Here is a 25,984-nt window from a genome sequence, read left to right as displayed (position 1 = left end):
GTACATAGCAACTTCTGGGTGTAAAACACAGTAAATTCTATTTATACCAGAATGTACCGTTCTTCCAAAGGCTGCACGTTTTTGCACTCCAATTAAACACTCTTTCTAATTCTTCCAGTTCCCTCTAGGGCAAAATTAGGAATTGTCTGGATCCCCCCTCTGAGAAGTTGGACCCTTGCTTAAAGCATCATTTTCCAAATCGGTGAAAACGCCACAGAAAGGGAAATTGCATTATCCCATGGACAAATAAACACTGATGTGGGCCATCCTGATTTGTGAAGAGTTGGCTTTATTTTATGGTTGCAGAGCCTTACATTTAATAAAAACCACAAGAATATCTCTCCTTCAAAGTATGGAATATATAGTATTTATTCAAATTTTGAGTATATATATGTATAATATTGATTATATGTATGCACTCGCAGAATGCATGTGCTGTTTATAATGTTATTACACAAATAAGTGTATACAGATGGAGTATATCTCTGTGTGTGTATAAATATATGTACACACACCAGTGTATAGGTGCTTCACAGAAGTATATAAAAGACATAATATGGATCTACTATAAGTGAGGCATCTCCCTCATGCTAAGGGCTGGGATACTTGTTTTCCTCTTCCGTGCTGTTTGGAATTTTCCCCAGGTCATTTCAACTTTCTTCTTGAAGGCGTCTTTAGCCGAAGATGACTAAAGGAACAGTCTTCATCCTAGAGAAATGTCAAAAAGTCCTGGAGAAAACCCTAAAAAGCATTAAAAGACAAGAACAAGGAGTGTGTGCTGCTTAATGAAGCAGAGAGAGTTTGAGATTTAAAATACCACAGCATTTGTGAAATGGCGTGAGGGAGAATGACGGGGGGAGATGGGAGGACCTTCCTAATGAGAAAGGTTTATGGAGGACAAGGTTCACTTGGGTAGTTTCTCTACACTCTTCCCTTCTACTTTCCATCCAAAATTATTACCGGCACAAAAGAAGGAGCATGGTGCTTCTAGAAAGCATTGGAGGTTTCAGCCAAGCGCATTCTCAGCATATTCCTAGCCCTGAAAAGCTGACCTCCCTGAGCCAAAAGCTGCCCTGCTCCTCAGCACCTTCACCATATTCCTGCTCCAGACAATACCAGTATAACATGGTCACTCAGACCAGTCTCCAGCTGGCAGCATATCTGCTGACCACTCTGACAAGCACTGCCCTGGCTCCGCCAAGCTGTCCCTGACTGCCAGATTCACCCCCTGTGCCCTTTCCATGCCAGGCTAGACATGTTAGTGCGGTGACGTGGGGTCCTGCCACCATGGGGCTTCACACACATCTCTGCACATCTCACGTGTGTTGCGCTGAGGCAGGATGAAAACGCCGAGACACAGCATGTCGTGGAAATCCCATCCCTTTTGGAGGCTGTTAGCACAGATCCAGGGGCTCCCTGAGGCCAGGGAAGTCACCTTGGGAAGGCACAGGGTGAAATGGCTTGGCTGTGAGAAGAGTCAGATCTGCAATGAAACCTTAATTTGGTGACAAAAGCCACTGGATCCTGGCTCTCTGACCCCCTCTCTCCTCTGTGAGCAGAAGGCAACAGGCAACCAAGTGAAGCAAAGCTAGAACTGGGGGTTTTCAATCTCTTCTTATCTTCCTACAGGGCAAACACAAGCTGGGGTTGGGTGATCTAAACCAAGCCAGCTTGTCCTGAACATGGACAAGCTCCATCCTGAACACGGAGCTAACTGCTGAAGCTTTGTTACACAGGACAAGCCTTTTTTAAAGGATAGCAGAGCAGGACAGCGATGCCTTGAAACTTCAGACAGCCAGGAAATTTATGATCCCATTACCAGATACCTAACTATTCCTGTCGTGATTGAAGGCAATAATGACAAAAACTCCTCTCTCGCTTGACCCGGACTTCTGCAGAAACACCCAGCTCCATGAAGCATGGCTGGCTTATAGCTCCAGTAGCTGAACTCAGAGCATTGGGTCAAAGCATTTCAAGTTTTGCCTTAGTCCATCCTTCTGTCTCTAAACTGGAAGGAAAAACAAACTCCAGGGATGACTGATTCCCTGTGGAGTACCAAGGAAAATAAATTTGCAGGGTAACAACCCAGCAGGGTGAGGATTTATTGGCGTTGTTGTTTAAATGCTGTAGTAAACATCTGCAAGGGCTGAAAACAGAATGCAAACTGGATCCCCCAACTGGAAGTCAACACACTCTTCCATTTGATTCTAAATAACATCCTCACACCCAAGGTCCTCTCTGCTGCAAATTCGTAATTATTGAGTGCTCGTGAGATTGATGCAACGCTCCTAAGAAATTTGTCTCCATATATGAGATGAGCCAAGATTCAGAGGTGCTGGAGAGGTACGTGAGCCTCTAGGAAAACATTCCTAAAATGCTGGCTGAGAGATCACACTGGGGCTCTAGTTTCTGTCTGGTGTCTCTGTAAGGGTCCTGCATTACAGCACCCACTTTCTTACTGGGGAAGCTAACTGGTGGCCACATCTGGGAGGCCAAGTCAGAGGAAAAGCCTTGGAGATTGCTCTAACTGAAACAGAAGGCTGCTCCAAGGCAGGGATTTGTAGGTCAGGACAGCTCAGTGTGATTTTCCAGGGTAGAGCAGAAAAAAAACAAATTTAAAAAAGCGTGGCACGTATCAAGTAAGAGCTGTGAGTACCAGGGCTGCTGGAGGATGCTGAGATGCTGCTTGAGCAGGAAATCTGCATTTAGCAAGCAATTTAGGAAAAGCCCAGGGCAGCTGCAACGCACGAGACCAGGCAGACTTCCACTCACCCCCTGCTACAACATCAGCTGTGAGAGGCAATGCCGCATTTAAGTCAATCAGTCGACCCCCATGTAATGATACAAGTGAGTTTTACACAATATCCCAGAGCATGAGCAAGAGCAGGAACAAGGAGCATCAACACCACAAGCTGTGTGCCAAAGCGCTCTGGAGTGGGTATTGGGGTGACTCGTGCTGCTGCTACACACAGTGGGTTTCAGCATCTGACGGTCCAAGTGCAAAGTGTTCCTTACCTTCTCCCAGCGTGCTCACCACTGTGACTTCTGAGGCTTTGCTGGCACCCCGGGAGGTGTAAGCCTTTATATAAAAGCTATAGCTGGTCGAGGGCTCTAAATCAGTCACTAGCTGCTGGAAGGTGCTCTTGCTAACAGTCTCCTGATACTCCATCTCTACAGGATCTGAAGTGCAAAGAAAGAGAGAACAGAGCGACGTTAGGCTTTGCAGAGACCAAAGAGACTAAACAGATGTTGCAAGTAGTAACTTTGGTCACTAAGGAGGATGAGTATCTACCCACATCCTTTTCTGCTTACATTTCTGTGTGCACCTAAGTGAGCAGCAAGATTTGACTATGCAGCTTAACCCTCCCCACCCTTTTGGTATTTACAGCAGCATTACTGCCTCATGTCTGTCTTTCAGAAACAGGGAGGTGATGGAGAACGCGGGTGAAAGCACTGTCTACTGCAGTGCAGACCTGGTTTACCTAGTGGGCCATGTTGCTAAAATATGGGAAGGCTGAGGATGCTCTGGGCAGTGGGTAGAGCACTGTACCTGCAGCTTTCCGAATGTGCAGCACGTAGCCGATGATCTCCTTGGTGTTCTGCAGAGGCTTTTTCCAAGACACCTGGATGGTGGTTGCAGAGACTGTCTCAGCCTTCACGCTCTGTGGAGGACCGGGCAGCCCATCTGCCCACAGGACTGTCAGGCGAGCGCTGGCTTGCGTGGAGCCGGCGCTGTTCTCAGCGATGCACTGGTAGATGGCTTCATCTGCCTGGTTGATCCCATAGATGGAGAGAGTGCTGCATGGGGACACGAGAGGGACAAGCATCTCACCAAGTGCTCTGTGGTGGGCATCCCTCCCCTCCAGCCATGCCATGCCCCCCCACATGTCTCTGTTTCCACAGAAAGTTTCCAGGAAGCTGTGGGCTGGTCCTTTTGGAGAAGGAAAAGCCCAGGAGGTGGATGCGTCATTCCCCAGATCCCATGACTGGGCAGAGTATCTCTGTCTCAGCTTGCAGAGACTGTGGTTCAAGTACAGGCAGCTGGGGACACAGGGTGGGACGGGTAATGACAGGATCTGAAGCCCTGAATTCAGGAAGATCCCAGTCACACAACAGAGATAGCTCTGTGGCAAGTCCATCCATACACCCAAACCAGCTTTAACTGGCTTAGTTCCAGTACATGCCAGTGAGACCCATCAAGGCACTGCACACAGTTGCTAAGCCATGTCTAATCAAGCACAGCCAGAAAGCCCTCTGGTGATGCTCTAATTGCATTATAGCACATTAGAGCAGTCTTAGGGTAACATTGGGATTAGCCGACTTATCCAGCAGGGTTACAGCCTCAGCTCTTGCTTCTGCATTTTCAGAAACATGATCACCATGAGCCAAAAGCCAAAGCTTACAAGCAAGATGCAGGTTTTGTCTGCAAAACCTCTGAGCGCATTTTTGATGCTGGCACATCAAGGCTTGCTCAGCCAGGGCAGCAACCAGAATGGTTCTTCCAACCTGCTCTTGGGGGCCTCCACATCAGGCTTAGATGCTATTTTCAGCCTCCAAGTTAAAGACAGGCACTGGCTACCCTGGTGGAAAACATTCCCAAAGGAGGGGGGAAAGCCAGCCATGTACCAGCTTCCCAAACGGCTGCATTCTTGAGCACAGTGCCCATCTCCGCACCACCTCCGGGAGGGGTGTGTAGTGGCTTGATGGGCACAGGGACAACCAGACTCCTTGTACATGTGGCCACATGAACTGAAGGCCCTTTGTGCACTGCATGACCCTCCAGCAACGGTTATGTACAACCAGAGCAAGTTCAGGGCCAGTCTAAGGGTTACAATGCCCAGTGTCTTTCAAACACCAGCAAATATTGACTCAGAAATAACTGTGTAACACCTTAGCTCTGTCTTGCCATTCAGCATGCAAAACAGCTTTTCCTTATAACATTTGTTCACAGACAGAGACCCATCCATGAAAGCTCTGCTCTCTCCAGGGCTTGCGCCCTCCCTCAGAACCAAGCCAGGAACAACACGATTCAATTTGTGACTATCCAGCAGACACAAGGCCACATAAATAAATAACCAATGTGTCTCCCTTCCAAGACATGGGGTGGGGAGTCTTACTACACTGTGCCCAGCTCCAAGTTGGAAATGGAAAGGCAGCCTTTGACATTAGAGATGTTTTTACCAGCCCTCAGGCAGCAGCTCAGGATATGATAAAATATGCTCACAACGCCCTTAGTGCTCGTAGGCTGTTCTCACAAACAGGGCACCTTCAGGAAAATTTCAGAAATGAAAGTCCAGTAGGGGCCCAGACTGGACCACCTAAACCTGGTGACAGCTTTGACACCACTGTAAATAGCAGCGTAATTGTATTTGTTACTGCAAATTGTGGGGATTGACTAGTCCTATAGATAGGCTACAGGATATACCCCCCCAGCACTGGATAAAACACAACTCATCACTGCCTCCGCTTCCATTTTACAGCATCACCTATATATGCCCCACTCTTGATTAACCCCTATTTGTGCATCTGTATCTCCAGTTCTTCCCAGTTCATTTGAACTGTGTTTTGCTTCTGGCTTGGCGTGAACGTTTGGGAGATCATGATGCCTTCAAGCTTCAGCATCATCTTGTTGGCTTACACCAAAGTTCACGCAAGCTTTTTGGTTGCTGTTTTTCTGTATGAAATTACCTGAACCTAACCAAATCCACATCCGCTGCTTACTTCTAGGGAGAAATAAATTATTTTCTTCTCCTGTGGTGAATTCCAGGTGGACATGGGACTTGACTGCACATGAGTAAATCCCAAGCACCCCTGCTGATGTGAGGGGCATTTCACGGCTTTTGGGGAGTCATAATCAAAGCTGCCTTTTATGCAAATGAAAAATTGTACATGGAAAGTAGAAATGATAAATAACTTGCCATCACCTGCCTGTATGTCAGAACGAATGCTTCCTCTAATTGCAGCAAAATATTGGTCTTCCTATATTAAAATTTATTATTGCTGTTGATTTAACATTCATATTTCTGCCTTGCAAATTATCAGGGCCATGGTGAGTGAGCAAATGTTTAACAGTCATCTATTTATGTCCTGTGCCTTTGTTTCCTTGGAAACATTGTAAATGGAATATCAAATGTGATGGTTTCAGCTGATATGGTGATTTTAGAGAATCAGCCCTAAGCTCCTCTCATAGCCACGGGCTCAATGTATCTGATTAAATGGAAGGTGAAAGGCAGAGCAGGGAGGGGGGCACAAGGAGGAAGGACCCGATGTGTGGCTCAACTGTGTCAACAAGGGCTGATTCCTGTGAGGACAGATGGCAGAAGGCAGGATTACGCCATCTGAAAGCTGTACTTGCAGCTCTGCACAAAGCAGATGTGTGGAAGGAGCAGCAGTGCTTCCTTCTGCCCCATCAATGCAGGGATTATTTCCATGTGGCCACTGTGCATCTGGGCACCCAGGAGCAGCCAGGCCGGGCTGGCACACAAGTCGAGAGTGGCGTTAAGCTTCCCAAGCACAAAGCAGCCCAGCAACAATGAGGAGTATTTAGGCTCCACTGCCTCCAAGTGTATTTACTTGTTTTACATGGAGAGAAACATCTTTCTCCTGGGAGGACTGGGAGGTGAGCAAAGCTCCTCTTGTGCGACACAGATGACATGCTGGATGCCAGTGGTCCTGGAGCAGGACAGAACTTGGCTGCTGGGACCTGGAGCTGGGCAGTGTCTCAGCCTTCCCAGCTGCCTCTCTGCAGAGGCCCCAGGGTAGCTGGTAACACTGTCATGCACAGTTAAGTCAGAAGAAATAAATAAAATCAATTTCCTCAGAACGAACATGGCAGGTAGCTGGAAACTTGCTTCAGGTTTTGAAAAGTTCATTTTCATTGAGATTTACAAGGCTGTGTTTTGATGTACCGTGCAATAAGAGCCTTGGCCATCCATTTCCCAGGGACCGCATTACCTGGAATGATGCGCAGGCAACAGGGTCAATAACACAACTGGCTTTTTGGTTGTGCCTATAAACCTGCTAAAGGAGCAGAAACCAAGTGTGGAGAAGTTGACAGCAGAATGCCTGGCATCTAAACACCAGCTTCCTGAGAATAACAGTTTTCTCTGTCTCCGTCAGTCCCTCTAACACCCACAGGCACAGCTCTAGAGGAGGCTGCTGAGCTCCCTGCAAGCCCCGGCGTGAGCACTGAAGCACACTGGTAGCTGTGACAGGAGGGCAGGAGCTGGCAGTGAGTAACATGAACTGCAGCATCATCCCAGTGGATACCTCTGCTGTGCATCCACTTTTGGCTTAACTACTGACAAATTCTTTCTGCTTTCACCCACCACATCACACCCTGGGATGCGGAGGATGCAGCATGGCAGGGGCAGTGCAGCTTTCCCAGGTTTTGCTGCTTTTTGCCTTTTTCTTTTTTTTTAAGGAAGCTCAAACAAAAGGAAAATATGTAGTTGCCCTGTGAAGAGGCACAGAGCGTCTCTGTGCATCAACCATCTGAAATATGCAGTGTCCTTTTATTTCTTCCCGTCAACAGGAAAAAAATCTGTCACTTTGGGACATCTGCTGTTGGAAAACTTTCCCGCGAGTGCCAGACTGGCAGCGCCGTGAGCACGTCAGACAAGGCGAGATGCCAGAAGGCTTTCTGCTGGTCACCAAAGCCGCTCAGCGAGCCGAGGGCTCCATCACATCTCTGCACAATGCCCTGACAGGCATTGATGGAAGTGGGGAGAGGAGCCACTGCAGATTCACACCCGGCTGAGCTGAAGCAAGAAGCCTCCGCTGCTCGAAAGCCATGGTATTCCCAAGCTGTCTTCCCAGTTCATAGGCAATCAGGATGACTGATCAGGCTCGGGTCAAGGGTCTGGGCCAGTGACCGGAGATCGGCTTTCCAAAGGCTCCTCTGAAAAAGTCTGAGAACTGAAGGAAGCCTCTTCATCGATTCAACAGCACAAAGAAGAGGGGCCCATCTGGAAGGATATCAGCATGCGCGCGCACACAGGCGCACAAAAGAGGGAGTGTGATGAAATTAATGCAGAGAGCAGGCTGTGGCTAGCGGGGAGAGCATTTTAAGTGCTGGCAGCTACAGAAAGCCACCAGCACTGCATTCAGATGCCCCGTCCCCATGCCCTGCTCTGCCTCCATTTGTTATGGGTCGTCTTGTGCCACGCTGTGTCAAATGAACCGCTCCTGGGCTGCTGGCAGGTGCTGTGCTGGAAAGGAGCATTTTTCCCTCCAGTGCTGGTTGTTGGCGGCTTTACAGAAATGCCCTGTATTTTGCAGGAGGTTGGCTCATGCAGGCTGAGAATAAGGTGCAAAGCTTGAAGAGTGATACTCAACAGCCCAGAGCGACAGTGCGTATCATCCCCAGCCCTCTATAAGTGTGTTCTTACACCTCCAAAAATTAAATATCACGCAGGGCTTCCTAGGTGACATTGCGTCGTGCTATGCAGGAGAAGGAACCCTTTCCATACAAACCGGTTTATATTTAACAGGTACTGAAGGCCACTGTCCAGGATCCCACCTTGATTCTGTGCTTACAGACCCAGGAGCGGTTTCTGGAGGGATGCTGCGGGTCCCAGCAGGGTGCACCATGCAGTAGGGAACCAGCTCATCCTCCCTGCTGGTGCCAGATGAAAGGGCTGGCAGACTGTCAGCCTGCAAAGCTGTTTAGAGATGTTGCTCCTTCTCATATCCCTGGGAGAGGATAGAGTCCGGCAGGACAGGGATTTGGCTGTACGGTGTGTTTTCTGCAAATGGGATGATGTAAACAGCATCACATTTGCTACAGGAGGCACAGCAGTGGCACCGTTTCATCCTGAAATGCTGATCCTTCTTTGCTGGCTTCATGACACCTGGGTTTGCACTGTCTTGACATGACATGTACTGAGCTCCTCTGGGAACTGGCCACTGCTCAGGCACCACACTGGGGACAAACGGTGGTTGGCTCAGCTCCACAATCCAACCGAACACCGAAGTCTGTAGCTGGGTCCCTTGGTTCAGCTCTGGTCCACATCAGAGGTGGTCTGAGTCTTCCCAGGTGAGGAAGGTGGAGCTGTGTCCTCCCATCCCTGCAGAGCTGGGAAGCGCACCCTGGCACAGGCAGGAGACAACAGCCAGAGCTGGCTGCTCCTTATTATATGATCTGGTGAACACTTCGGCTGCCACTCAATCTGTTTGCACGAGCCAGAAAGTGCAATCGCAGACTTAACTGAATCCTGTCCCAGGGACGAGAAGAAAAGTCTTTACATCTGCAGGACCACAGAGAAGCACAAAACATCTCAGGAAAAGCTGCTGGAAGGGAAGGCAGATGAAATAGATAGTCCTACGTATGTTGGTAGGTCTGCTAATGCAGATAGCTGGGAGAGCTATGTGCTGATCAATGGAAAGTCCCCCAAACCTTCTTCCCAACAAGCGGCATGGGTGTTGGAGAGGAAAAAGACCCAGCCTAATCCATGGGAGGCTGATTTCAGGCTGCCCCACAATGGGCTTAGTCCTGCCTTGAAGGCTCCTGTGTAAGGACCATTCTCTGCAGATGTATTTTGCTGTATGCAACAGCCTGAGAAAACACTTCAAACCCCAAACCGGTGATGCACTTCAAGAGCAGCTCAGTGGAGCAACAGAGAGAAAAACTACACAGGCAACTTGGTAGCATAATAATTGCAGCCACGTGAGAAGGAGAGACTGATGCCTGTTTCCATCAGCTGCTCTTGGGCTGCTGTAGATCTCTTTCATGGGATATGTCTGTGTGATCCCAGTACAGGATCCCTGCTTGGTGCAGGGAAGGCGGGATCACGCTGATGCTCCACTTCTTAGTGAGGTTTTTGGTGCTCATGCAGAGACTCTCCTTGCAAAGGCCATTTCCACGTGTCTTCCAAACAAAGTCAAACCCATAAATTATTCTTAAATCAGGAGCAGCTGGTTCACATCCCAGTCCTCCATGTACTTATTTGTCATGCTTCTGGGAACCGAAATATGATTTGCTCTATGGTACCCTTCCCATAATCACCAACAGTCTTCAAACTTACTGCATAAATTATCGGCAGGCTTGTCTGTTCTCCCTTAAGGTGTCCAAATCCCTACGAATTCAAAATTTTGGGTGTGTGCACCATGAAGGGAGGTACAAACCCATCTGCTTCTCTTTGCACTGAGCTAACGTGGGTTTTATAGAAAAAAACCACCTTGGGAATGACAGGCTCTAGTTTCCCTGGGTTTGGTACCAAAAGGGCTGTTTAGTCCCAAGTGCTTGGATGTTTGTGCTTGAATATCTCTCTCTGTATCTGCACTAGGATTAAGCAGCATGAAAAGTGCAAGAAAAACAAAGTTGTCTTGAAGTTTGTTTATTTATGGAGGAATATTCTTCCTGACAAACCTCGAACATTCACAGCCCTTGAAGTGAGTCATTCCCAGAGCACTAAAACAAGTGCAAACTAGTGAGGAAGAATTTTAAAAGGAGATAGTTCATAAGCAAAGGTCACTGAGGAGAGCAAATGCCACCTGAGGCCAGGTTCTAACGAAGACTTTTTCCCATGGAAAAAACAAAGTCCCTTAATTACCATTTTGTAAATAAAATCTTCTTGGAAAATCAATATTTAGAGCCTGCCTTCTCTGAAGATATTGGCCTTTGTTCCTCGCTATTACAGCAATATAAACCCCACAGTGTGATATACTTCTAGGCTGAAAATTACCCCCCTGAACCTGATTGGGTCAAAGGAAGAAAAGCAATAAACCTTTCAGAGCAGTAATTTGGGTACTATTTCATGCTTCCTTGTAAATTTTGAAGCAGTACCCTAGAAAGCAAGATTTTACACAAGCCCAGGATTACCTCAGTAACCGCCCCTTCCTCCTGCAGCGATACACTCATTTTCGGGCTGGGCTGGTGATGCTGAGTGGGAATTTTGCTGGAAATGCCCATTACACCTCTCATGCTCAATCCATATCATACCAGGAACAATATGGGCAAAATGGCATCTCTGATCAACAAGAGAGGGACAGACCCTGTGGCTGCTGGACACTGGAACAGGTTCACCAAAGTCAAAAAGGCTCCATCAGCCTCTCCATCTGACAGCACGGTTCAGTACAGCATCACCCTGACAGCTATCAGCTCCATCCCCAACCCATGGCAAGGCAGCCCCATCGTCAGCTCCTTCAGTGATTTTTATTCACAGCTTTTAATGGAAAACCCCACAATTCCCTACGCCTGAGCCTTCATGCATTTTTCATTAACAATTATCCGCTATCCCAGAACTGCTTTTGATTTTTGCTAATCATCGATTGGATATTTTGTTCCCACACAGCTGGCATTTTCAAAACATAACAACCACCTCTGGAGAGGGCACAGCAGAAGGCTGATCTTTAATTGCTAATGTGCCCAGAAACCGTCAACACATCAGGTGATGAGAATTCACATCTGAGGGACCACAAGGGAAGAGACGTTTATCGGTCACAGCCTGTGAGGCTTATTTTACTGTGCTGAAAGGTTGGAAGTTGCTTAGCAAGTGACTGATGTCATACCAGCAGCCATATCCAATCTGCAGTGAATCCAGTCCTGAAGCTGCTGTCCCATCTCTACGATGATGGACTCTGAAGTCCCCTGATCTGGAGGGTTTGCTCTCCTCGGCTTGGCAGATACTGCATACGAGAGACAGCGTGGGGTGACATAGATGCCAAAGGGCCCTTGACAACTTTGAGAAGCAATAGTTTGATGGACAGAACTTCCCATCACCTGTGGGTTTGTGCAGACACACTACTGCCCACCGGAGTGGTGCCTCAAGCTTGCAGGAGCAGAGCCGCACCTCAAACACACCATGTTCTGCAGGTCTGGACCTCACTTCTAGCTGTGTTTGTTTACCAGAATGAAGTTGCTCATAATGATGCATTTTGCAATCAATTAGCACATGATATGATTTGGGATGATTCACTCTTTTTTTCTAAAAATCCCTTTGGGGGCATTCAGACCTTTATTGCCATATTAAGCAGAGTTTTAATCCAAATGAATTTTCTAGGAAACCATGTAATCTAATTAAAAAGCTCATAGTGCAGTTTAGTAGCTTCATTACTAGTAGATTCAAGATCCATCTTTACACGGACAAATATTTTCCAAGTGCAATAGACTGATAAATCCAGGGCATAATCGCAAACTGATTCTGCCTGGAACTAAGTGGGTTACAGCACTTAGTCATGCCCATGAGAATGAAACAAAGGACAACTTGAAAAAGCTCAGAAAAACCCCCACCCATTGATCTGTTTCTTCCAATTCGTGGAGCACCCAGCCCTGCTCTACCAGCGAGGGCATTTTTCAGACTGACAGCTTTGGAAACCACAAGGCATGGCCACTTGCTTGAAGTTGGGGGTCAGAGTAGACCAAGACTACTGCGAAAAGAAGCCAAAAGTTCAACATTGTTGACTATGATGGCCTTAGGGCTCAGCTTTACAATCATGTTACTATAGCTTGAGAAGATGCCACGTGTCAGCTGAGCCCCCATAACTGGCTGAGCTCCCTCAGCCAGTGCCAGATGCAATGTAATCTGATCATTTAGCTCACGGTGGAAAAAGACTGACGCTAAATTGCATTAAATGATTCCCATAAGAAAACGACTACAGCAATGTTCACCAAGTTGCGGTTCACATGCACGTGTAGCACACCTCAAGGCACAGGGACCTGGCAAGGAGACGTGACCATAACCAAAGACTTTCCTCAAACAGTGACAAGGAATGATTTCACAGGCAAGACATTTGGGCAAGAGGCAGAGCTGGATGCAGTATGAGGTTTATCATGGATTTAATGACTGCTTGTAAAGTCTTCGGTCACTTCTGACTCCACTTCCTGGTCAATAAAAGGGGATGCACTAATTTCCCTTCTCCCATTTCTGCTCTGTTCATACTGTAAGGGCAGACATTCCTCAGAAACCCATGCAATGAACTAGAAGACCAGGAGCCTGGACTGAGTGGCATCTGTATGAGCACACACAACGTTCCCTGAAGCTCTAATAACTTCCAGCTCAAAGAAAACTTCCACTGACTCCACGATTTTTTTACAATTCACATCTTATCCTTCTTGCAACACACATCCTTCCATCCTTCATATTGAAAAGCTTTAAAAAAGCCTCAAACATGAAAACAAAAAGCCATATTATTATAGAAACTTAGAAAAATAAACCCACTCTTCTCCCCTGAGGAACAAGCCATGGTGCCTGCACAGCACTTCCCAACAGTCTAAACGGATGGTCTGGACCCTCCAGCAAGGCTGGGTAGTTGCATTCATGAGACACATTTGTTAATACAGACAGCAGCTGTATGACATCATAGAGCACAAATCTCTACCAATAACTGAGGTTTACAACACAGGCACTATTATTTTTCAGTATATTGTTCCATGCTATTTCCATAGAAACTATGTCATCAACTTGTAATTTTCACACTAAGTGCATCCCACCATATCATTTCCTCAGTGCAAACATTCCTATCCACATGAAAATGCAGTCATTTAGTACTCAGAGAAAACACTCTTCCCTGGTGAGATAAAAGGCTGAAGTTTAGTAGAAGTCAGCTTCCACGCAAATACTATTTCAAATGTATTTGCATTTGCACACCCAGGCAGGTCAATGTTCAGGGGTGAAAGCATGACTCCTCCACTGCGGAGTGAGTGTGGCCCCTGCCAGCCAAATGACAAAATTTGGTCCTTCCAGAAACACCCAGATGATGATCAGGACAAAAAAGAAACCTTTGCTGGGTTCCTGCATCATCAGTCAAAGTCTAATGGTGATGTCCTGGTACAATAAAGCAGTAAGTGCTAAAATGTAAGCCTACAAAGTGCAGCTAGTAGGACCAGAGCAGTGTTTTAGTATATCAAAGCCCAAGTTGAATCCACAGATCTGCTTCTGAACATCACTACCTTCACATTAGCTCTTTGCTAATGCAGAAAGAAAGCCAACATCTCTCCCACCCCTCCTTCCCACTGGAGTCCAGATAGTTCAAAACAGAGGCCTTTAATTCAGCCTCTCTCAAAAGCAGGGTCAGGGAGCACTTAATCGCTGCGAGGGATGTGTGACAGCAACCCACCTCAGCTGCTGAAGCCAAGCTGGCTCTAAAGCACTCCTTTTCAAGGCGTTCAGGCAGCATGCAGTCTCTCTGGATCACTCATACCCATCTTGGCTCTGAGCATGTCAGCCATTGCCCAGTACAACAGGGCTATGGCAAAAGCAGGGCTTACACAACTCACCAGGATGTGCTGCACACCCCACTGCTCTCTGCCAGCCTTCACCGACTGGTCCAAAATTAACTACCATGCACACACCTGCCTCAAATACACTGTCCAACAAAAGCTGAAGCCTGCGTGAGCTAACTTGCTCTTTGCCCAAGAATTACACCTGCGGGGACAGCTATCCCTGGACCATCAGGCAGGCAATGTCAGTCCTCCATGTGTGGTAACTCCAGACTGATGCTGGGGACTGGCACAACCCAGCCGTGTGACCCACAGTACCCTCCACCCCGCACTGCAGCGCCAGTGGCCAGCCCACGAGGACTTACCTGTTGTTATTCTTCAGTTTAATGTGGTCGCTGGTCTCCAGGATCTGCCCATTCCTCAGCCAAGTGATCTGTGGTGGTGGTTCCCCTTGGGCCACACACGTGAAGATGGCAGTAGTCCCCACGGGCCTGGAAATGGACTGGGGATGCTGCACAAACTCTGCGGGGGCTGCAAGGAGGAAGAAGAAGGAGTGTAAGAAAAGTCATGATGATCCCCACTTTATCCTGGTACAAAGAGCAGCCCTGTAGCTTGGGCTTCAATAAGCCTCGTCTGTCTGGGAATATGGGATACTTAGCCAACCCACAGCACAGGCTGCAGGTAACTATGGTCTGGATGGTGTGTCTAATCAACGCAATGTTGCAATTTAGTTGCCCATCCTGGCAGTCATGGCTTCATAGATGGCACCTGAAGGTCAGCTCAGTATGGAGAGCTGAGGAGAGTCCTGCAGGGTTCAGGCAAAGAGCATCAAGGTCTAAGCCCCCTTACCTCTCCCCGTTCTCCCACTGAAAGCAGCCCCAATGCTGCAAAATAATCCATATCTGACAAAGGTTATTTAAAAATGCATTCTGCCTGTTAGGGGAACAGGCTGGAAGGTTGGCAGTCACGGGCCATTTGCACACACCTAAAATGGAAAGCGTGCGTAACCCTTCTTAGTGCATGGCACCACGCAGGGCCATTACTTCAGCAGAAACAAGCCCTCTGCTATGGAGGCTTGCAAAAACCAGCACATATTGACAGTATGAAGAGCGGGGAGGAAGGAAGGCTGCCACTACATGTGGCAATTATAGTATTTGTGGTTGGGGAGATCTGCTGTTTCATCAATGGCAGAATGACAGCAATGCCCTGTCTTTGCCCAGAGGGCCCGTACAGCATTAGCAAACTGCTTGCAAATGGAAAGAAATGCATGGATGTGCACAGAGCAATCTGGCAGTTCTTTCCCCAGTAAGTATCAGATTTGCTGCAGACTCTCCCGGTAGCAATAGACTGGGGAGCCTTTTTTTACCCCAGATCTGCAGCCTGGGACCCTTGGGATCCTGCCAAGCTTGGCAGAGGACTCCACCATGTCTGTAACTGCTCCTCACCTTGTAACCAAGTGTTTTCACCTTTAACATTTTAAAATGGAAAGTGATTTCCCCCTTCCCAGCATCTCAGAATAGATTTAAAATCGTTTATCAGAATAAACCAGTCTATCAGCCTACAGAAAGCAGGGCTTGAAAGACACTGCCAAGTAGGTGAGTTTATTCAAGCAGTTATGCTTCAAAAGACAAAGTGATAAATATATTCCACATTGCTGTTGAAACCAAAAATCAGGTGGAACTGGCAGCAGCCACAATGAAGACAAATAGATAAGAGGCATGGGGTAATGAATTTAGTGACTAGCATCACATAATGGATGGCTAGTGTTTAATTTTTCCAACAAAAGCAAGATTATCCAGGGAGACACACTCAGTGCCACTTGCTGGCATTTTCCAAGCATGAAGTTGGTGGGCTCTGCCACCAGCAGAGGTGCAGGGATGGGAGAAGGGAGCAAACTGGTCCAGCAAAATGTGTTGAAGGGTGGCCAGGCTGCAGGTTGGAGCAGCTATGCAAGAGCCAAGCCCTGTGGTTCATGGCCAAAAAACCCCTTGTGGTTTGCTGCATCTTTATCACCATAAAGCTCTTCCCCAGCTGCGTGCACACAAGGGAAGAGTATTGCTACTGCTGCAACAAGGACAAACTGCAGCAAAGGGTGCCTGTGTGTAAGAGCAAAGGCAGGCATGTTGTAGGTCCTACAAGCAGAAAGACACAGAAATTCATGGAAGAGCCCATCTACCTCAAAGAAGCCCCCTCTTTCATTTTTAATAATCAAAGGGAAGCGGAGCATGGCAGGTCTGTCTTATGTTAGCAGTTGGGGGTGTCCGCTGGCAGAGTTTATTGTCAGGCCACTTCTGTCAGCACTGAGGTCTACTAATGAACCTGATCTTAGCAACCTAATGGGCACATATTTCCAGAACCTCCTGCTAAACTTCCCCACGTGCCAATCGATCCCTTGTCCTGTTATTTCCCTCCTACATTGTCCCCGCTCTAGACTTAGAAATTAAAACAAAATTCAGGATGGGTTCAATAAAAGTTGGAAGCATGGATAAACAGGGGGAAAACCCCTCTTCCCTGCACTGAATGGTCCTTTGTGGCATACAGTGAGAGCATTAGAGACTTGATTTTCAAGACTTCCTTAACCTCCCGCCCCCTGCTTTGTGCTGGCACAGTTTTGCAGGAGCAATTATTTTGCAAGTGGCTGTGCACCTCCCTGCTTTCATCTGGGCTCACAAGTTGCACCCGCAATACTCGCAGGTGCAAACCCACGATGCCAAGGAAGGGCACAGCCATCTTCCAGCGCCTCGCTGCAGCTTCATTAAAGACCCTGCTTCTTGGCTCTTTGCCTCTGGCTCCCCCCCTGCCTCACGAAATTTCAAGCCCGCTGTTTGTTCCAGCAGAAACAAAGTTTAAATATGGAATGAAGCATCCGGCGTAACCCTTCTGGAATCGCTGGCTCTCCTTATCCTCCCTTATTAGCCCGTGTCAAGAGGGAGTAATTGGAGCGGTGTCGCGTGTGACTCGGGGGTAACGAACATGCAGCTGCGGCTGCTGGCTTAGCGCCAGTGATGCTATTTAGGACCACGGCCCCTCGGGTTCCTGCTCCCCTCTGCTGTCCCTCCTCTTTGCTGTCTCACTAAACAACCAGACCAAAACCCCAGCACCTGTTTAACTTGCTTAAACTCTCTAGGGAGCAGGCAGCTACTCTGTCAAACAGCTCCCACCTCCACTGTGCTGAGATGTCCCTGCTTCGTGGCATCCCTTGCTGCAAGGCATGGGATGCTCCTCTGCCAGTCCTGTTCCTCCTGGCTTTCTCTGGGCATTGCTCTGTCCCGTTCAGGTCTCACCCTACTCCTTTTGGTGCAGAAAGAGCAGCAGTATGGAGCTGTAGTGTCAAAGGGGCCCAGGCTGCAGTGGTAACCCATCAAGTTAAAAGGTTCCTTGACCCCACCACCAGTTTCTGACAGCATCAGAAAAAAAACCATGGTCTGGGTGCCACCAGGATCTTAACACAGGGATGGACACTGCCGCAAGGAGATGCCCCTCTGCTACCCTGGACCATCCCAGTGTTTGTACCAGTGTCTCCAGGCAGGGTGTCCTGAGCCAGCTGCTGGTGCGTGGTCTCGGGGCGAATGCCTCCTTTCCTGGACAGAAGAATGCCTGCTCTCCTCCTCCCAGGTCCTCTCCCTGCCCTTTCAAATTGATTTTGACAGAACTGAGAGTTTGCTACCTCTGGCCTTGGGTTAGTGGGAAAGGAACAGAAGCAAAGTCCTGCCTTCAGTCAAACCTTGCCTTCAGCCAAGACCTGCCTGCTGCCAGCCCTCCACCCGCCTCATCGCTCATAATTAATAGAGCATCTTGTCAGTGCTCATCTCACCCTGCACAGAAGCACGGTGGCCTGAACACCTCTCTCCTTCCGTACTACATGCCAAAAGGCCATCCCAGGTGGCAAGAGGAAGCACTTTTCAGCCCTCCATGAAGATCTTAACAAAGATATTAATGAAGATCACTGTTAAGAGCAGAGGATTCAAACCTGGCAAGGAGGAGCGGGGAGGATCCATCTCTGGCTTCTGGAGTATGAAGAAACCAGAGCATTGATTAATCAGGACTTAATGGGAGGGAGGGGATCATGCAGTTTTAATGAATATTTAAAGGCGTGACATTGGTATCAAAAAGCAGTAATGCTTAATACCACCCCCAGCATCTTTAATGAAGTGCTTCAATAGCTTTTACTGTGCTCAACAAACTGCGATAGCATGAAGATGCACTGTACAGCAGGTTGTAACGGCAGACCTGGAAGGGCTTCATCCTTTTAGGGACATCTCATCTCAGCAGTGGCCAACCACCAGTGTGTTCCCCAGGATGACAGGGAGCTTTGATGCCCTTGCCATGCGTTTGCAGCATGGTGCCTACTGCATCACCTGAGCTCACTGAGGAAGGCTGTCCTAGGGAGCGGGGAGCACCGAGAGTCGATGCACCGGTGCCAGATGAATCCTTGCTCCTTGCCCCTCAGTATGAAGCCATCATTAATTCTCAAGTAGCCAGAGTGGCAGGATGAGGGAGGGAGGCTGGGGTGAAGAGAAGGAAGAATAACATGGAAACAAGAAAAACTCATAAATTAGGCTACTGGAACATACAATAAGGTTATAAAGGAGAAGACAGGTCAATGGGGAAGTCAGTTAAGCACAGCATCAGATGACAAGAGATTTAAGATGAAGAATTGCTGCCAACTTGGCTTCTCTCTACTGACTACAGAGGATGCCCAGATGCTTATGTAAGTAACTGAAATAGTTAAGTTGTAGAGCCGGTGGGATCGATCGCTAGGGCTAAAGATGGAACCCATGACTTCGTCCCCTGGGAAACAGGCAGAGACCGCCCCAGAGGCTGTCATGGAGGCTGTTCATCAGCCCTCAGTGGGTATCACGAACTTCTTGTCCTGGTGAGATGCAGGCTGGAGCTCCGCAGCAGTGGGACATGTTCCCACATCACCTACTGGTGTGCTCCTGCGAGGATGCTCTGGCGGGGCACACTGACCCATGCAGTACATACTGAAGCTAGTTTTGCAGCATGAATTTAGGGCTAAATTCAAGGACAAACCAAGTACCACAGAGCTGAGCCTAAAACACAGCAGCTGCAATACATCTGCTGCTGAATTCAACCCCACAGCCAAGGTCTGCAATGCCAGCAAGCAAGAACGATGGAAGACACATCAGGAAGCACAGTGGTGGCCGGATCTGGTGGACCGAGGAGCACTGCCTGGTTCTGCCAGCAAAAAGCAAGGCGAACAAGGCATTCATTGTCAGCAGAGCCTTCAAAAACATGTCCTTAAGATGGGCACTCATTTATGAGATGGGATCTCATTTTTCTGCATAGCTTTCAGGAGGAAATGAAGCGTGGAGTGGAGAACACTGGTGACCATCTGGCCATTCACAGCCCATCAGTTTGTTATGACACCAAACACATAATAACGCACAAAAGATTGCACAGGAGGTAGAGAGAAAGCGCTTTGATATATTTTTTTTCCTTGCCACTGAAGCCTGCTCTTCCTTTGCACCACACGCACACACACTCTCTGTTTCAGCCAGCGATGCATTCGGCCCTTCGACAAGTCGCCCCGTGAGACTTTCATTTGCAGCCCAGCACAAAGCAATATTCAAATAGCTGTGCTGGGATCTGAAGAGAAAATGGAAACTTTCTTGTGTGAGAACCTTACAAAAGAGATCAAAGGAGCCTAAATGGCCAGGGGAGGGCAGGGAGGGAGGGAGCGGGGGATCGACGCCTTCTCCTCTGAAGGGAGGAGGAATTCCCAGGAAGATAATAAGATGGCATTAGATGATCTGAAGGAGAGCCTACAATAGGAAAGGACATTACTGCCAGAGCAGGAGCAGAGCCCTGTGCCAGGACACCTCTGCCCACGCAGCTGCTGCGGTGGGGGTGAGGACCACTGCTGGCAGCCGGAGGAAGGATGTGGTCTCAGCCCCAGCCTCTTGCTAAGTCCCTGCCTTAAAACAGGAAACACCACCCTTTCTCCCCCAGTTTCCCACCTATAAAACATGCCTCCTTCAAAAGACATGGGGCAAGTTAATTTGTGCCTCCAGGCACTTCAAGGGTCCCTGCATAAAGGCAGCAAGTACCTGGCCCTGCGTGCTTTGAGGATGCTGTATTGTCCTAACCCTGTGCTAACTTCCTCTCCAACCAGGCTTTTGATAGCCCGCTCTTTGCTTTTATTCTCTTTACGGATGTAATTTGCATCGCTGACATCCTGACAAAGATAAAACCCACAGTCTCCCATGTCAGTCATTATTGCTGTTTTCTTCCCAGACAAACCTGAACAGCAATCATTTGTACCTCTCAGCTGGAAAATTCAGGCAAAATGAGATTCAGAGGAAGGAAAAGCTGCTTTCAGAGGGAGGGTGAGCAAACCTGGGATCAGCCCAGCTGCCTGGCCATGGTCTGCCATTAGCTTTCCTGGGGAATGACAGCCCCCTGAAAAACATGAAGCATTTTATGGATGGGCAACACAGGCTGGGGGCCTGGACACTACAGCTCATGTCTAAGGGCTATACCAAGGACGCACTGGCCACACTTCTCCAAACCACTGCCAGTTTCTCTGTTAATGCTGAACATAGGAGCATGCCTCTTCCACAGCAAGGCTGGACTCCAATGGCCCTGTGATTACATTTTAGGGATAAATCCTCATCTTGGTTCCCTGAGTGAAAATCCACAGTAATTCTACCCCAGATGAACTTCAGCACTAGACCAGCTGCTCAGGAGCTGATGTTCAAATCTCCAAAGAGACTAAAACCCGCCGATCTGTAGCAATGACAAGTTGTGCTACTTTCCCCCCTCTCGTCCAGTTGCTAACAGGAGCAGTCAACAGTATTCAGTAGCTGTGTTTTTACAACCTCATAGGTTTTCCAAGTCACTTCTTTTGGCTCTGCCTGCCTGCCTTCTGGACTCCAGCTTGGCATTTGGGTTTAGTAGACTTCTGCGACATGTACCATGTGCAGAGCTGTCCTGCAGCAGCTCTAAAAGGTTTGTATCAGAACAGTGAAGTTGTTCTTAATGCCTGGGCTGGTGTTTCTTAATAAGGAGACTCATAGGTATGCCCAGCCCCAGCCAGCTGGCAAAGCCCCCTTGTTGCATTGCTCACCCAGAAATCCAACAGCAAAAGAAACAGTGAGTTTTCACCTCCTCTCGTATCTGATCAGCCCCTGGGACTCAGGAGGCATGAGCAGCCCTGTATAAGCACCCTTTCTATATTGCTCCTTGCTGCTCCCAAGGCAAAGGGGAAAAAGGATGCCAGCACCCAGGGACCAACGGCTGCTGCACAAGCAGTGCCACGCCAGATCACCACCAGCGATTCCCAGGACCTGTCAGGTGAGCCTCAGGGCTAGAGCAGGGCACTTTCCCCATCACCAGCATGAAAGGTTCAATTAGCTCACTCTGGCAGGAGGTGTATAATTTTAGATTCAGGATATCATCAGTCAATAGTTAATGAATGAACTGATGAGAGTGCGAGATGCTTTAAGTGGACTAGTTTGAAGAGGAGGTGAGTGCTTGTAATCAGGGGCAGATTACTGCCATTCAGAGCACACTGCCAGCTGGGTTTGCCTTCTGAAATACTTCCCTGGCTCCCCTCACCATGGAGACTGGTCACAGGAGCATGTGGAGGGGATTTGTTTGGTTGAGTGCTGATCTCTACTCTGGGCTAAATCACCCTTTACAAGTGGTATTTCAGGACAGCTGCTGCGGGGAAGGGGAGCGACCCGCATCTCTTGGGCATGGCCCTCAAAGGGTGGTTTACCCACGTCATGGTAAGGGGCTCAGATAAAGTGTCAACTGCTATAGAAAACAGTCTCACTGACTTTCTGGAAATGGTTTTAGACTTACTGGTGCTATTTCAGTTGGAGACCAATACTCTGTGAGTGGTACCTACCCCTGGATATCACTGCAGGGGTGATATCTGTCATTCAGAGGCATCCAATATGAGAACAGTGCCCATATCCCCATATCACTAATGACCATGCAGGTGTGAGAGACAAATTTGGCTAATTAATTCAGCCCAGGCTTTCTGCTGAGATGTACAAGTATGATAACAAGTAACAACTGGCATCTGTTAAGCCAAATAAATGCCTGTGATGGGGTGGGAAACCATTGCAATCCATGCAGCTACAGCCTCAGTTGAATGATATCTGGTTGCTATTCACCTGTGTGGGACACAGAAGACATGCACCCACACGGGAAACCACATGCCTAGAAAAGAAGTGCTCTGTCTGATACTGCCAGAGTAGCAAAGTCAGCATCTGTCCACCACAACCCATCACAATGCCCAGGGGATGTGTAGAGACTGAGCAGAGAGCATCACTGCTCTGCAAGCCCCGGCTTTGCTCACCTTGTACAACGAGCCTTCCCTGTGCAGTCCTTCGCACCCGAGTGCCAGGTTTGTTCGCAGCACACACATAGATGCCAGAATGCTGCACGGTGAGGTCCGAGATCATGAGATTTCCGGTCCCCAGCACCTGGATCCCCTCCACGCCAATGGGGCGGCCGTCTGAAAGAAAGGGAAAAGGATTTGAGTCACATGTTAGACCTTTGTGTGAGGTTCTTCAGGCCACAGCCTTTGGTGAGGTCCAATTTAAATACTTATGGAGTGGTGCCATGCCCTGTTACTGGAATTTGCCAAGTCAATGGTTTTTAGCTGATGCTTTTAGCAGAACTGCCTTCTGGAGAAAACCAGGATCCTCACTTACATGTCTGCCCCAAACCACACTTTGTGCTGCTTGAAAAACCAAGGTACTATCACAGGAAATGTGAAAGCGTTCAACCACGTGTTCAGATTAAGATGAAGCACCCCAGAACACTGTTCAACACAATAGTTAAATCAAGTTAAATCATATCAGCATCTGTGATTCATTGCCTGGGTTCTTACATTAGACTGACCAGGGATCCAACCAGCTCAACAGCCTGTTTCCAGCAGAGGGGCTCTGGGAAGAAGAAGACCAGCCAACCTACAACAGTGCTTCCCTGATGTACTCTCCCAGCCACCAGCAATTTACGACTTGGGGATTTCCTGAGCCAGAAGTTATGCTTTTTTGCCTGCCAAACCTTGATGGATTTTTGTGGCTTCAGAAACTACGTGAACACTGGATTTTCAATTCCTTAGCTCTTGAACACACAATAGTTCAGGGCCAAGGAGCCAAACTCTGAGGTGGTGGGGTGGTTAGATCTGCTCAGCTGCTCTGGCTTGGAAGGGCACCTGGAAAGGGCTGCCTCCATCCTGAGTGCTGGGTCTGAGGCAGGCTGGTAGGAGGGCAGCAGTGTTTCCAAAAAAACATGCCTAGGCTCCGGCGCATGGTCCTCAAAGTTGAAGTGCTTAACATGAAATAGTTCTGTATAAGGGAATTCACCTTTTTGCAACAAAGCCTGTTTTCATTGGAAAATTCCCAGCCAGCTCTAATTACAATGTGTTTCATTAGTATCAGGCTATTGCTTTTTATTGTTTCATTGGTTTGTGTTTTAAGACACTGTCTGACAAAGGCAGCTCTAAATCAGTCTTAGCATGTGTCAGGGTGTCTGAGCAGAGGGGCGAAGCAGGGGAGTAGTTTTACTGGAAGAGCAGTTAAAGGGAGCACACTTTCATCAGATGGGAAAAAGGAATTCAGTTCCTCTCTCACCTTTGCTCACAGAGGAGTTTAAGGAACCTACAGAAACCAGAGAACCAAAACCCAGCCTTGGTGATCTCCCCACCTGACCCTCCATACATGTCTGCTTTGCAACAGCAAAAAAGCCTCTGTCTTGTGCTTCAAAGTTGTGGCTAGTAAAAGGAAAAATTAGGGTGAAAAAATTCTCCTGGGAGCTCTATTGGCCTGTGCTAAGGAAGTGGAAGTAATCTTGCTAAGGAAGTGGAAGAAGCCAAAAACCCCCATAACTGCTCTGTAGGAAGCAATGGGTCATGGGGAAAGATCCAAGATGCTCTAGCTAGTTTCTGCTCTTGTGGGCCACCTCCTGAGAAATGCTACGTCATGGCTCTTCAACCCAGTTGAAGACTTATCACCATCCAGTGGGCAGACCAGTTTCCAGGGGCGTTTAGCACTGAAGGACCTGAGACTCAGGCTGGAGACTTCAGTGGCTGCATCTGGTGTAATTCAGCAATGGGAAACCTTCATGGAAAGCACATAGGGAAACACAAGTTGCTACAGAGCTGCTGCAGTCACCCCAAGACACCTCGTTATCCCCAAGGATTTCCTTCATAGCCTCTGCTGGCAACAGTGTGGCCCCTGACTGAGACCTGGCTCATGCCTGACCTCAGGCAGGCGTCATGCTTCAACACAGACAGGCAGGCAGGGCTGGTTAAAAGTTATCTTGCAACTGTATGCTTTAGATGTAATACCATGTTTTGCGTAGTAAAGACATTATGAGGATTTGGGTCATTCATAACCAACAGGTTCTGGAATAGATTGGGAAAACATGAAGGCAAAGCCAAACTCAAGGAGAGGGACAACTTAGCCATCAACCCAGATATGCTACTTTGCAACCTGCTGCCCAGCAAGTGCCTGAGTCCCCATGGAAAGGCACGTGATGGGATGGAGAGCAAGGGTCTCTGGCAGCACTACTGAAAGCAGCACACATTCATCAGCTTGCAAGCCTGGACTGTTGTGGTGGGTTACCCAGGCTGGATGCCAGGTGCCCACCAAAGCTGCTCTACCACTCCCCTCCTCAGCTGGACCGGGGAGAGAATGGCTCAAGGGTTGAGATAAGCACAGGAGGATTACTCAGCAGTTACTGTCATAGGCAAAACAGACTTGACTTGGGGGAGGTGGGGGGGGGGAGAAGAAATTAATTTATTACCAATCAAATCAGAGTAGGGTAATAAGAAATAAAACCAAACGTGAAAACACCTTCCCCCCATGCCTCCCTTCTTCCTGGGCTTAACTTCACTCCCAAATTGTCTGCCTCCACCGCAGCAGCTCAGGAGGACAGGGAATGGGGGTTCAGCTCATCACACATTGTCTCTGCCACTCCTTCCTCCTCAGCGGGAGGGCTCCTCACACTCTTCACCTGCTCCAGCATGGGGTCCCTCCCATGGGAGACAGTCCTCCAACTAACTGCTCCAATGTGAGTCCTTCCCATGGGCTGTAGTTCTTCATGAACTGTTGCACCATGGGTCCCTCCCATGGGGCACAGTCTTTCAGGAACGGACTGCTCCAGCATGGGTCCCCCATGGGGCCATGAGTCCTACCAGTAAATCTGCTCCAGCCTGGGCTCCTCTCTCCGTGGGGCCACAGGTCCCGGCAGGAGCCTGCTCCAGTGTGAGCTTCCCACAGGGTCACAGACTCCTTCAGGCATCCCCCTGTTCCGGTGTGGGGTCCCTTACAGGCTGCAGTGGATGTCTGCTCCACCGTTTACCTCCACAGGCTGAAGGGGACAGCCTGGCTCACCATGGTCCTCACCATAGGCTGCCAGGGAATCTCTGCTCTGGTGCCTGGAGCACCTCCTGCCCTTCGATCTGCACTGACCCTGGTTCTGCAGTTGTTGCTCTCCTATTCTCACTCCTCTCTCCTGGCTACAAATGCCGCTGTGCAGGCGTTTTTTCTCCCCTTCTTAAATATGTTATCCCAGAGGTGCTGCTACCATCACTGATGGGCTCAGCCTTGGCCAGTGCCAGGTCCATCTTGGAGCCAGCTGGCATTGGCTCCATCAGACACAGGGAAAGCTTCTAGCGGCTTCTCACAGAAGCCACCCCTGCAGCCTCCCCCCCCCCCCCCCCTCCAAAAAAAACCCAACCTTGCCACGCAAACCCAAGACAACCACAAAAGTGAGGGATCCCATTTCAGATTAATGGCAGCATCCTGCTAGGAAACATCAGCAAAACATGGACCGAAA

General features: G+C 48.6%; 1 protein-coding gene across 1 annotated transcript in view; it reads right to left on the bottom strand.

Annotated features, from left to right (window-relative positions):
* IGDCC3 (immunoglobulin superfamily DCC subclass member 3) overlaps positions 1-25,984 on the bottom strand; it is a 106,654-nt gene that overhangs the window by 5,162 nt on the left and 75,508 nt on the right. The window contains exons 6-9 of the mRNA XM_037393264.1: positions 22,494-22,652; positions 14,527-14,692; positions 3,551-3,798; positions 3,016-3,180 (exon numbers count right to left, since the gene is read on the bottom strand). Coding sequence (XP_037249161.1) covers positions 3,016-3,180; positions 3,551-3,798; positions 14,527-14,692; positions 22,494-22,652 — 738 coding nt within the window. The remainder of the gene's footprint in view (positions 1-3,015; positions 3,181-3,550; positions 3,799-14,526; positions 14,693-22,493; positions 22,653-25,984) is intronic.

The sequence above is a fragment of the Falco rusticolus genome, chromosome 7 (genome assembly GCF_015220075.1).
Source record: "Falco rusticolus isolate bFalRus1 chromosome 7, bFalRus1.pri, whole genome shotgun sequence".
NCBI classification, from domain to species: Eukaryota; Metazoa; Chordata; class Aves; order Falconiformes; family Falconidae; genus Falco; species Falco rusticolus.
The sequence above is the reverse complement of the archived record's forward strand: the minus strand, read 5'-3'. Positions and strand labels throughout refer to the sequence as shown.